The sequence below is a fragment of the Palaemon carinicauda genome, chromosome 40, assembly GCF_036898095.1.
Source record: "Palaemon carinicauda isolate YSFRI2023 chromosome 40, ASM3689809v2, whole genome shotgun sequence".
NCBI lineage: Eukaryota > Metazoa > Arthropoda > Malacostraca > Decapoda > Palaemonidae > Palaemon > Palaemon carinicauda.
The window spans coordinates 59,649,225-59,661,724 of record NC_090764.1 but is presented as its reverse complement, the minus strand read 5'-3'; the positions used below and the strand labels follow the sequence as shown (position 1 = coordinate 59,661,724).

The window sequence follows — 12,500 nt, the reverse complement described above, 5'->3', positions numbered from 1 at the left end:
GAATCCTGATGATTATAACTTTACCTGTGACTTCTTCTGTCTCTGCAACTTCAGCAACAGGAGCTTCTGTATCTGCTACATTTGCATCGGCGGTCTCGACTACAGAAGAATTATCAGTCGAAACAGCCTCGCTGGCTTCTGTTGATGGCGTCTCTTCTCCCGCTGTATTTAGGGACTGAACAAAATGGACCTTGTTAACGCAGTAAAATTATGTATCTTTCCTTAGTCTAAAGAAGTTTTATACGATTTTTTTCTTGATATTTAGGTACCCAAAGAGATGGATTCTATGCTAGACATTTTGGTTGGAGATTATGCTTCAGTTTTTACTGTTATAAAATCTTTTCAAAAGTTGGTTTGTTTGAGGGATTGTACTCTGTTTGATAGTATTACATTTGCAAAAAAAAAAAAAAAAAAACCAGTAATCGTAAAATAATAATTCTCAGAAAAGATTAAAATATGCTTCGGACATTGTCTACTTGTATGCATTTGATGAATTGGATCTAATAGTCTAGTTTTAATTAAATAGTTGGAAAATAAGAGTTCTTCAGCAGAATCAGATTACTTACTGGGATACTAGGTACAAGGGACCCTACTACAGCAGAAACTGCATCAAGGATTCCTTGTGCAGCTTTGTCTGAAGGCGGCTCCTCTACAATTTGGGAGATTTGTTCTCCCCCGTCATTTGAGGTGGTTTCCGGTGAGACTTTGGCTAACTGAGCAATGGCGGCTGAGGGATAAGTAAGAAAGAGTTAAAGGGTTATTAGCATTCTCAATGCTAAATCACCAATTCATATATATATATATATATATATATATATATATATATATATATATATATATATATATATATATATATATATATATATATATATGTTTGGTAATTTCGGTAACTATGAATAGGGCAAAATTCCATTGATAGTTTGAAAGTCACTGTTTAATTTCTTTATTGAATAAATAATTGAAATATATATATATATATATATATATATATATATATATATATATATATATATATATATATATATATATATATATATATATATATATATATATATATACAGTATATATATATAATAATAATAATAATAATAATAATAATAATAATAATAATAATAATAATAATAATAATAATAATAATAATAAGGTTTACGTAACAACTATCATATTAAGATGTTTTCCAGAAGCTGCATAAGGCACCTGTATCTGTATAAAGGAAGCAACACCACAGCAGATATGAAAATACCGAGAAACAAAATAATTTTCTCAGGCGGTTAATAAAAGAACAAAATTTACTGAAGAAAAACTATTCCTCCACTGCAGTGCAGGCTAGGTGTGTTTTATTCAAGTTCTTTGGTTATGGAATTTATTATCGAGGGTTAAATGTTAATTTGGATTAGTTATGGGTTAATGGTGATCACACACAGGTGTTCCAAACTCTCCAGCTACCCATGTAAACGTGAAGTTATTCGACTTGGTGGTTTTTTCGTCGACTACTGCACTGGATGGTGTGAGAATGAAAGAAAGCATGATTGCTTCCTGTAGCCTACATGCATATACAATTCACTGTAGAGATAAACACATGTTACAAACGGACAGACAAAAACAATACATACATATAAAACATAACAGGAACACAGAACTATACTCTGCTGCAGAAAGGCAGTATTAACACATTTCATAATCCCACACTAAGCAATAACACTCATAATATTAAGTCTAGTTAATTTGATCTTTCAGGAATTTATCCATAGAAAGTGGAACAACTAAAGGTAGAGATTTGTACCCTGGTTAACGTTGCCATTGTTAATCTCTATGGAGAGATCTTACTGTTTTACCATATGCAGTAGGATGCCTCCTATTTGTTTTCTGCAGTAGAAGACTTTGCATTAAATATAAAGTATAACCTTTGCACGGTACCATTTTTGTGGCCATCCCGATAGCTATGCAAGTACAGAAGTACTGTAGGACTCATCGAAGCATTTTTCGTAATTTTAACAAAGCTACTTTCCTGGTACAATAACTGTATTTTGAAGCATCAATATATAGCACTTATTATTTCTCCAACATAGATTCTGTACTTGTTCAAATCTTAGCACCCACAAAAACGGTCTCCTTAAACCCAGTGTGGTGAAGGTCCAGTAGCCAAGCAGTAAAGAGAGACCTGATAACTTGATAAGGCTGACAATTTTACGGGCTGTGTGAGAGAGAGAGAGAGAGAGAGAGAGAGAGAGAGAGAGAGAGAGAGAGAGAGAGAACATGCAAGAAAAGGGCCACCTTACCCAGGTACTCTTGTTGGGCTCCACGATGCTTCACTCGGTTGTAAGGCAGAGTTATCAAGTGTATAACTGTGGAGGTCGAGGGCTTCCCTGTAAATCAATATGTTTTAGTAATACCCAAACCATATAATACTGAGCCATGCTAAGGGATGATTAGTGACTGGATACACAACGCTGCATAGCATACAGTAAGCTGCAATGACGTACACCTTCATCAGGTTAAATAGAAAAAGCTCTCTGTTCATGCATTTGCCTACTGAGTTTTGTGGAGCAGTGTTTGCATTCCAAAAACCTATTTGCCAATATCAGTTGACGGTTTATGGAAGCACTTCATTGATGGTTGATATCATGATTTTGTTGTTAACACAGATATTTTATTACTTTTGAATGACTTGTGATAAGGTACGAAATATTACCCTACTGTAAGCTACGGCAAATTATAATCTTGTTTTAGAAGATGGCAAAATAATCTATTAAAACATAAAAAGTCGTGTTGTCATAACTACTAGTGGACTTTTTCAGTGATTTATATACTCTCATCCGGCTTTTAATGCTTTGCTATAGAAACTAATATTTGACTATGTACTTAAGGTAGCCATAATAACACCGCATTTAGTTACAGGAGATACGCAGAAGATTGTTGGAAAAACATTAGAAGGCACCGGAGGTATTTTTTTCAGTGTTAATCATATAATCAAGACATTAGGTGACCCACTTTCCTCTAAATTTGTGCTTTACATTTGTTTGTGATTTTGTACAATTCTCAAATACCCTATCCCCACTTTCCATAGCGTGCTTATGATCTCCGAGAAAACTTATATTGCATAAAAAAAAATCATTTGAACAGGCTGATACACTCAAAGTAATGTATAACGTAGATATTGCTTTTCAATACAACGTGAACAAGGTTTCTTTTGATAAGAAATCTAGGAAATGAAATAAGTGAAGTCCAGTTCATCTTCGGAGGAAGGGTCATTAAATAAAATATTTTTTCTAACCTCGAAACTCGTTATTTGATTACAGAATAATAATAAGCTTTACTTGCTGAAGCTTTTTATCAATGGAAGCTGTAATATAGAGCCATTTCAGTATTATTTTTCCGTTACGAACTACTGTAGCGTGTTGCCAGTTTTTGATTGACTTGACCGAACCATACGACCCAACTACTAAAAACGTTTCGATTATTGCATGGGGATTTACACACAGTAAAGCAAATATGCGTATTTCTAGCTTCTTAGCTTTTGGTGGATGTGTAGAAACAATCTCCCCAAATTCAGTTTCTTTATTGTGACACTTTTAATTCCAAATTTTTTCTTTTCTTTCAGGGAATATTCTATCAATGCTGATCATATAGCTTTCATTTAACTCGTACGTCTGAAGAGTCATCACCGGAGAGATTACATAACCTCCAACATTCTGTTAGATAAACGGAATAGTTGAGACGATACATGTATTATCTATACATGTGTGTGCCTTTATTCCTTCCTTCTATATTGCATATACAATAAAATTTTCATTATCTGGTAAGTTCACCGTCAATAACTGATAGTGAATAAATGGTTGTATTTGCTAGATTTATTAGCCAGCTCATAATTTGGATAGATCTTTTGAAGCTTTAAGGATCTGTACTTTTTATCTATTGCTTACTATACTAATAAGTTAACAGTTAAAGCCTTTAAAAGCTATGATATAATATGACAGTTCTTATGTAGGTATTTCCAGGTTACAAATTATTCTGTAAACAAAAGCATACGTGCGTATAGGGGAATGATATTTAAAGAAAAAAGGCATATATTGAATCATGACCTTTACTATATATTCAACAACAATTTTCAAGCTTTTCATAAATTTCATGAAATGTTTTTACAGGGACATTATCATCATTTCATTGCTGTTCACCTAAACTTCCCAACTAACATATCATTATACATGATAGCAGCACTCAAACTCACCTTCGTAAAAGCACTCAAGGAATCTTGAGATATCACTTCAAGGCGAAGTTTTATCGGAAAATATAGATTTATGAACATATACATTATATACAAGAGTGATGAAATGTTAGAACAACTGAGAGTGGAGACCCAATTTGTCTCGTAAATTGGCGTACGTCTGCTTAGTTAGTCTCGCTGGTCTGAATTTGGTTTCTGAGAATCTTTTCAAGTTTCTCGAAGGATCAATGTGAAAACGAGCAAACTCTTTTTTTATTCTTTAGGAATAATCAAAGCTGATAGTTTCTAAAATTCTGTTGTGTGACTGTACGTGTCGAAAATCTTTCAATAAAAATTTACAGGAAAACTAAGTAGCATCTCTCTCTCTCTCTCTCTCTCTCTCTCTCTCTCTCTCTCTCTCTCTCTCTCTCTCTCTCTCTCTCTCTCATAGACACATATGCACACACACGCACCAACACTTCGTATCTTTATAAGACTATAGCCCTCTATCGTAATAAGTACCTTCAACCTCTCTCAATATCTCACTCTGTTTGCAATTAAAACTGTCGACTGATAAGCTTTGATGGCCCCTACGAAGTGCCTTGTCAAACACATAGTTGGTGATTACAGCTAATATCTCTCCTACTAATCCTCTTCTTTATTTTCTTTTTACTTACTGTACTATTATTACTTCTACTCATACTAATTTCGACCCTGTTATTGCTACTGCTGCAAAAGCCTTTTTTAGTTTGTTTCTCTACCTCATCACCCCCTCCAATTCAAATAGTTGTGTACAACTACAAATACTGGTGATTGATTTTAATTATTTTGAAGTATATTCTTGTTCATGTATTGCAATGTGTCCCATAACATTTTTGTCCTCCAGACGTGAACTTCTTTCCTTGATTTTCTCACATTTTCAAAAGATTTTATGTTATCCCCTGGCGGCCTTGGATTTAAGATAGGTCAAGTTTGCTGTGTATGATCCTGTTGTTGAATTTACTATTGAAGAAGTTTTTCTGTTCATCTTACTTTTGAAAATCCACTTAATATTCTTATAAATTAATGGTTTAAACTTTGTGTTTTCAAGTCCGGAAATGTTCAGTCGTTGCTTTTTTTTTTGCTAAAATCCCTCGTAGTTGGGTGTAAGATATTAATTGACGTTACAACCGCGTCGTTTTTTTTTTTTTTTTTTTTTGAGGGGGGGGGAGGGGGCGATAAAAAATTTACGGATAATGTATTATACCGAAAAAAAAGTTATTCTTGGTTTTTCAAAGCACAATGATGGTATAGTTTCATGGAAAGTATCGAAGCATTTCAAGCAAATATTCATCTCCTATATAGAGGCAGTTTTGAAGAAAGCCAAACTATAAGATTTGCCTCATTTAATTGCTAAATCAGGTATGAAGCCAAATGTATAGTCCCCAATTTCATGGCAACCTCCAGCGCATGCGCGTAATAATATCAGCAGGTCTCCAGCTTCCTTGGTATTTAATGAATCGGTGCTCGCCCTATCTATTGAGCAGTAATCCTATTTGTCCTGAAACTTTAAAAACGCAAATTTGACTTACTCTACTTGCTACTTTCTCCGAAAATGGAGCTTGATATACTGTCTAGCTCATATTCTGGATAACTTCGTTAATTCATCGATGCAAACAACACAGTTTATTTATGATTGTAACTCACCTCAACATTTTATTCCCTATAAACCAACTGGGGCACAATTCAACGTCACAATACAAATGGGTCTAATATTTTGAGGAACCATTGATAATAAAGGACGCTTTGCCTACTAAATAACAAAACACTGCGTAATATACCAATCGGATTTACATTCGTTGCATTATATGAAAGCTGTTTTTTTTTTTTCTTTTCTTTTCTTATCTAACTAATGAACATTTTCCCGAATAAATATGTTATGTGTCACACAAATCATATAAATACGTTGTTGAACGTTTGGGTTCAAATTGCAAAAAAAAAACGAGGGAGATTCTATTTACCATTCAAATAAATACATTTCCTTTTTATCATAAATTACCATGGCATGATATTTGGCAAATCTTAAGAAGATATATATACAGACACACACACACACACACACACATATATATATATATATATATATATATATATATATATATATATATATATATATATATATATATATATATATATATATATGTGTGTTTGTGTGTGTGTGTATGTATGTGTGTGTGTGTGTGGGTGTGTGTATATTTGTGTGTATATATATGTTTGTATGTATATATATATATATATATATATATATATATATATATATATATATATATATGTACTGTATATATACTCATTTGTCATTGCCTCCTTTTCATTTAACACACTAATAAAATAACTGTTCTGCTCGATTAGTCTTAGTCATCTGTCATGTCATTTATAAATAGAGCCTTTATTGATGTTAATGAGTCTTGAAACGAAAATTGATATACTGTAGTAAGGGGTACTCATCGCAGAATCAATGGCATAATAGGTTTGGTTAGTGCACTGATGAAGATACAAATGAACATATTTTCTGGCGATTGGTGAAACAACTGTTCAGAATTCAAAGAAATAAGAAGCGTGGTTTAATTGCATTGAGAGAGAGAGAGAGAGAGAGAGAGAGAGAGAGAGAGAGAGAGAGAGAGAGAGAGAGAGAGAGAGAGAGAGAGGGAGAGATCACGTAGAAGTAAAATTTAAACCAAATAAAAGAATGTTCCAAGGAAATACAGAGGCTAATGAAAAGCAATCCCTTCAATTTCCATGCAGATTATTTCAGGGTCATCAAGAAGACCTGGGATTCCCAAGGAATCATCTCAATTACTCGTCTAGAAGTACAAAACAACATAAACGGATAGAGGAGACTTCAGCCACCATTATCCCAGTAAATAAGCAATGGGTTTCAACTATATATATATATATATATATATATATATATATATATATATATATATATATATATATATATATATATGTATGTATATATATATGTATATATGTATATATACATATATATATATATATATATATATATATATATATATATATATATATATATATATATATATATATATATATATATATATATATATTTACACACATACATAGTATTACTACTTACAGTATGAAAATTAAAAATATATATACAATAGATATAGATTTGGATCAAGCTTATAAAAATTAGTATCAGCTAATTTCGTATGTATGTACATGTTATAATATATACAGGTTTTGTTCAATGCAATGCAAAGTATGACTACTTACGTTGTTCGTTCTGCGCAGTTGCCAAGGCCGAAAGGGCCGCTAGCAGGACCCACAGGAAATGTCTCATTCTGGAAGAAGAAGAAAACGATCGGTAATGATCACTAGACGAATGGTACCTTAAGACTAAATTACCTAGATCATTAAACTGTACTATCGCCTTCTATCTCTCTTCTAGGTGAGGGCTGGCTCCAATGTCTTTTCTTTTACGGGGGTTGTCTGATTAGACGTAAAATACGTGGGATAGCTTTTTTGTAGGCTACATAAACACATACACACGTAACACACACACACACACACACACACACACACACACACACATATATATATATATATATATATATATATATATATATATATATATATATATATATATATATATATATATGTGTGTGTGTGTGTGTGTGTATGAAATACTTACACAGCCATACACACATGCTGTACATATATATATATATATATATATATATATATATATATATATATATATATATATATATATATATATATATATATATATATATATATATATATATATATATATATATATATATATATATATATCCCCAAAAATAGACAGACATATTTCGTCGGTGAGATAGTATTATAAAGTAACACCCATGTATACCAGTTGGTCTAACTAAGCTTCAACATACATAGCTGTAAATGTTACATGTTCAATATTTCTTGTATTGCGGGTTATGCTTAACGCTTCAATAAAAGTAAAAGAAAGACAGTATGTATCTAACGGGAAATATCCAAAGTTTTCAATGTTGTGTAATGGGTATTATTTAAAAGCCAATAACGCTAGAGGAATGGCTCACCAAGAGAAATGCTAACACCTCTTCTATACTGTTCACTAAAATGCGTATCTGTACAAGGATGAGCAAAACTGTATTACAAATGGCAAAATATGAATTAGCATTATCTTACGGTGACTTGAAGAGAGGTTACAAGTCATTAAGTTGAGGCTCCGAAAGCCTGAGGGAACGCTGGGGAGAAAGCCCTGAATCCAGGTACCTCTCTCGAGGAGTCGAAGGATGCGGAAGGAGACGCGATGGCCGACGCACCTGTTGCAAGGGGTCAGTGTCCTAAACGTAACATGGGGAGAGAAGTAAGCTGACCTAAAAAGCGAGTCCCCAAAAAGTCCCTCTTTGTCTATTCTCTTTCTGAAGCAGAGTTTCTCTCTTGAATGGGTGATATCATCTTGCTTTTGCCTTATTTGTATGCTTTGCATTATGAAGGATTTTAACCGGTTGATACTTCAAGTTTTTTGTCCAATGGTTTTGGGATTGGTAGAATTATCGTGATATATATATATATATATATATATATATATATATATATATATATATATATATATATATATATATATATATGCTGAAATTTTCGTGTTTTAAAAGAAGACAGTTTATGTTTGCATAAGCTCTCTCTCTCTCTCTCTCTCTCTCTCTCTCTCTCTCTCTCTCTCTCTCTCTCTCACGCGCACGAATTCCTAAGCCTTCCCCCTAAAGGAAGTAATTCTGTATGCCAGCCACTTTCCACTCCAACCATCACCCCCCCCCCCTCCCCCCCGCCTCATCCCCAAAGGGATTCCATGTGTGTCTGTGCCCTGGTGGCGTTTCCGAACCGTTATGTAGCAGCACCATTGACCCACTTCCCGACCTTGTTTCTGAAGTCCTTGCCAGACGCGGTAAGAAAAGAATGTTGACGGTGATCATATTCAAGATTTGTGGTTTGTGGTTTGATGCTTCGTGGCTGTAAGTTCTTGTTTGTTCACGTAGGCTATGTCTTTTTTTTTTTTTCTCGTCATTGGGCTATATGGTCTTTTAATATAATTTTGTTTCCTTCAATGTTTCCTCATGTGCTCTAAAGAACGAGTTTTATGCAAAGGCTTGACTTTAATTTCAATAGAAATAAACATTAGTACGGTGGAGAACATTAAGTATTTTTATTGCGTTCTATTTTTCTTGGGCAACATGAAATTAAATACCATGTTTCTCTGTTAATATCTTATTGCCTATATACGTCACGGATTTGCAATAAAGTTTGCAGAAACATCTACCATATCTGAATATTTAACTTTTACAGCCAGAGAGCGCCCTTTTCTTCCTGTTTGGCTTTTACCTCAACTAGTGGTAAGTTAGTAAAAGGTTGGTGGTAACATTTTTTTCTGATTTACACGTTAGTTCGGTAATTTCGAGGCAAGGGGAAAGCTAACAGGGAGACAAGAGTTTTATTGAGTCGTACTGAGAAATGATAGGTTCAGAGCCATACTAATTATTCGACAAATATATTTTCAAAACGGGACTATATTTAACATATTTGGGTATAGAAATTCCGAAATTACTCAGGCTGAATTCTTGAGTTTCATATTTATATGCTTAATTTTCATAAAGGACCCTACATTAATGGTAAGGGTATTGGTACGAGTAAATACTTCACATTAACGACTATTTTGGTTATTACAATTTAAGATGTAAATGAGCGAAGGAGGATTGTAGAAATTTAGTGAAAACATATGACTTTTCTCACGCATTGATCCATTTAGCTTTGATATGTAATATATATTCTAATTGTTAGGAATTCAATGATGATGCAAATGTTGTTTTGTAATTTTAAGATGTTCTAAGACAATATTCTAATTTATTAAAAGTGGTGAGAGCATTATAAAGTGCAACAAAATGACCTATCAAAAGATGGCACTGTTATCCCAAAAACTAAAAAATCATTATGTGGTCAATAGGCACCATACTGTTGGGGGTGATGGTTCTTGACAGTAGCATCCTCATCTTAAAATGTGTGGTGAGAACCGAGAAGCTGGCGTATTCTCAAGCTCTCAACCTCTTCAGGGACAATGCAGGCTAAGGTAATACTATTTTAGTATATAAATCCATTTTGTCCTATAGTGAGTTCGATATCAACAGTTACTTCTAGACTTAATATTTGAAAATTTTCACATACTTATCCATATATACAAATATATGTGAGCGCGCATGTGTGCATATACTGAATATCATAAATTTATATATACACTGTATATACTGTATATACATAAGGGTGACAATTGTATACCCAACGGCTTTCGTCAATAAGGTTGACATTGGGATAAAAATTGACAATATAACAACGGTAAATGAAAATCAAGTGTAAATTGATTTTTGTCGAATAATCAGTGTAAAAAGTACCTATATCATAGCCAATATGGATCCAATGTATATTAATATAGACTACACGTAAGCAGTAGGCCTATACTTGCTTACTTTATATTATATTGTTAGTGGATGAGTGAGTGTACTAAAGCTCTTCCAAACCTCGTATAAGCAACTGCACAGTGCCGCGCCGGTCAGGTCGCTTTTCTGCTTTCTCAAGTAACACTCATTGTGCTCGTTTCTGTCTAATCATGGTGGCTAGTGTGTCCAGTACCCTCATTGGTCTAGTATGCTGCTTCATACTGTGCAACCATTTTGCTGACTTTAGGACCAGCTATCATCCATCTTCTCAGTGCTGATGGGCCTCCAGCCACGCACCCTGTCGTGAACTTAGTCAACAGCCACTGCTAAGAACTGTTGGTTAAATTTGTGCACAACAAAGTAGCTAATCTGGAACTCCTGAACCATCTGAGGATGCTTCTGTACCTTGGTCATCAAGTCTCTGTAGTGAATCGGAAGCCACCGTGCACAGTTTAAGTTGTTGTTGGCAAAGAAGTGCTGCAGCTCAGCCAGTGACTGACGGTACAGGATGAATTTGTCTTACCTGAATAATCGGATTAACAAGAGGATCACCAGTTCTATTGACAATTTGTCAGCATCATGTACCCAAAATGAAAAGGGGGACTTTGCAGTGCTCACACCAAGCTTCAAAATTATGCACTTCAGTTTGTTCTTCTGACTCTTCCGAGTAGTCATGTGGCCCACCTTCAGAAGCTTGTACAGACTGCATGCTGTTAGCAGGTGCATCTGTGAAAGTGATACTAAAAATCTGTCAGAAATTAATCTGCTATTCCAGGAGACGGTAACCCTATCTCGGCAAAGGCTTCTTTCCATCCACTGTCCTGGAATGGACTTCAGTGCCACCATCTCATTATGACAAACTTGTCCTCACTGTTGACTTCAGGCTAGTGCCACTGGAGCTACTCAGCTACTGTATATATTGGCTGGTCAGAAACAATGAATGACACCTGACTGGAATCCAGAAATGCCACTATCTCCATGATCTTGTCTATCACATGCTTAACTGTAGTAACTGAGAGGGCTTGATCTCGCAGCAAAGGTAAAAATTATGTAAAGCTTTTCTCTCTTCAGTGAAGCATGATGCCTACTCCGTGTTCAAGAATGGCCATAAACTAATGAAGAGTGGTTGGAATGGCCTGCTCAACACACCGCTCATGCAAGGTTCCTTCAAATATGGAGTTGTAGTCCAGCATATGTCTATGCAAGATGTTAGCTGGTTTGCCAAGGATAATAGCTTCTTTATAATAGTCAGAGACTTCGGAAAAGACAAAGCTTATATATTTCTTAAAAACCAGAAGAACATCCCTTCTCTTCAGGTGAGCTTCCAACTCTGATATTTCTGTCAACAATTTTTCGTTAAGTTTTGTGAAATTGGGCCTACAGGTAAACTATGTTTGCAATTTGTAAGACTACAGAACCCTCACCAAATCCGGTAGTATCGATCTCCATTAGATATGTGATTACCTCAGAAAATGCCTATGGGTGAGCATCATCTTCGGGTGTTCATTCCTGGTCTCTTGGTAGCTCTTAGGTACATTCCTTCTCTATTGTACAGGTTTGTCAAGCATGCAAAAGGATAATTAAGCTTCCAGGCAACAGCATCTCTATCACTAATTCTTGCAAGAAGTTTTCTGTTATTTAAAGTTTGGGCACATCCATGAAGTCTGTTATTGAGGCTTATTGTTACAACTTGTATGAGCTCAGAGGATGGAGTTTTTCACACATGAAACACGTTTTGCTTTCAACGATGGTTCTATTTAGCTTGGTCTGTACAGGCTGAGTACACTATG

The 12,500-nt window shown here is 34.5% G+C and overlaps 1 protein-coding gene across 1 annotated transcript in view; it reads right to left on the bottom strand.

Annotated features, from left to right (window-relative positions):
• LOC137631804 (uncharacterized protein DDB_G0287625-like) overlaps window positions 1-12,500 on the bottom strand; it is a 30,444-nt gene that overhangs the window by 7,989 nt on the left and 9,955 nt on the right. The window contains exons 2-4 of the mRNA XM_068363787.1: window positions 7,481-7,548; window positions 567-727; window positions 25-175 (exon numbers count right to left, since the gene is read on the bottom strand). Of these exons, the coding sequence (XP_068219888.1) occupies window positions 25-175; window positions 567-727; window positions 7,481-7,547 (379 nt within the window). The 5' untranslated portion in view covers window position 7,548. The remainder of the gene's footprint in view (window positions 1-24; window positions 176-566; window positions 728-7,480; window positions 7,549-12,500) is intronic.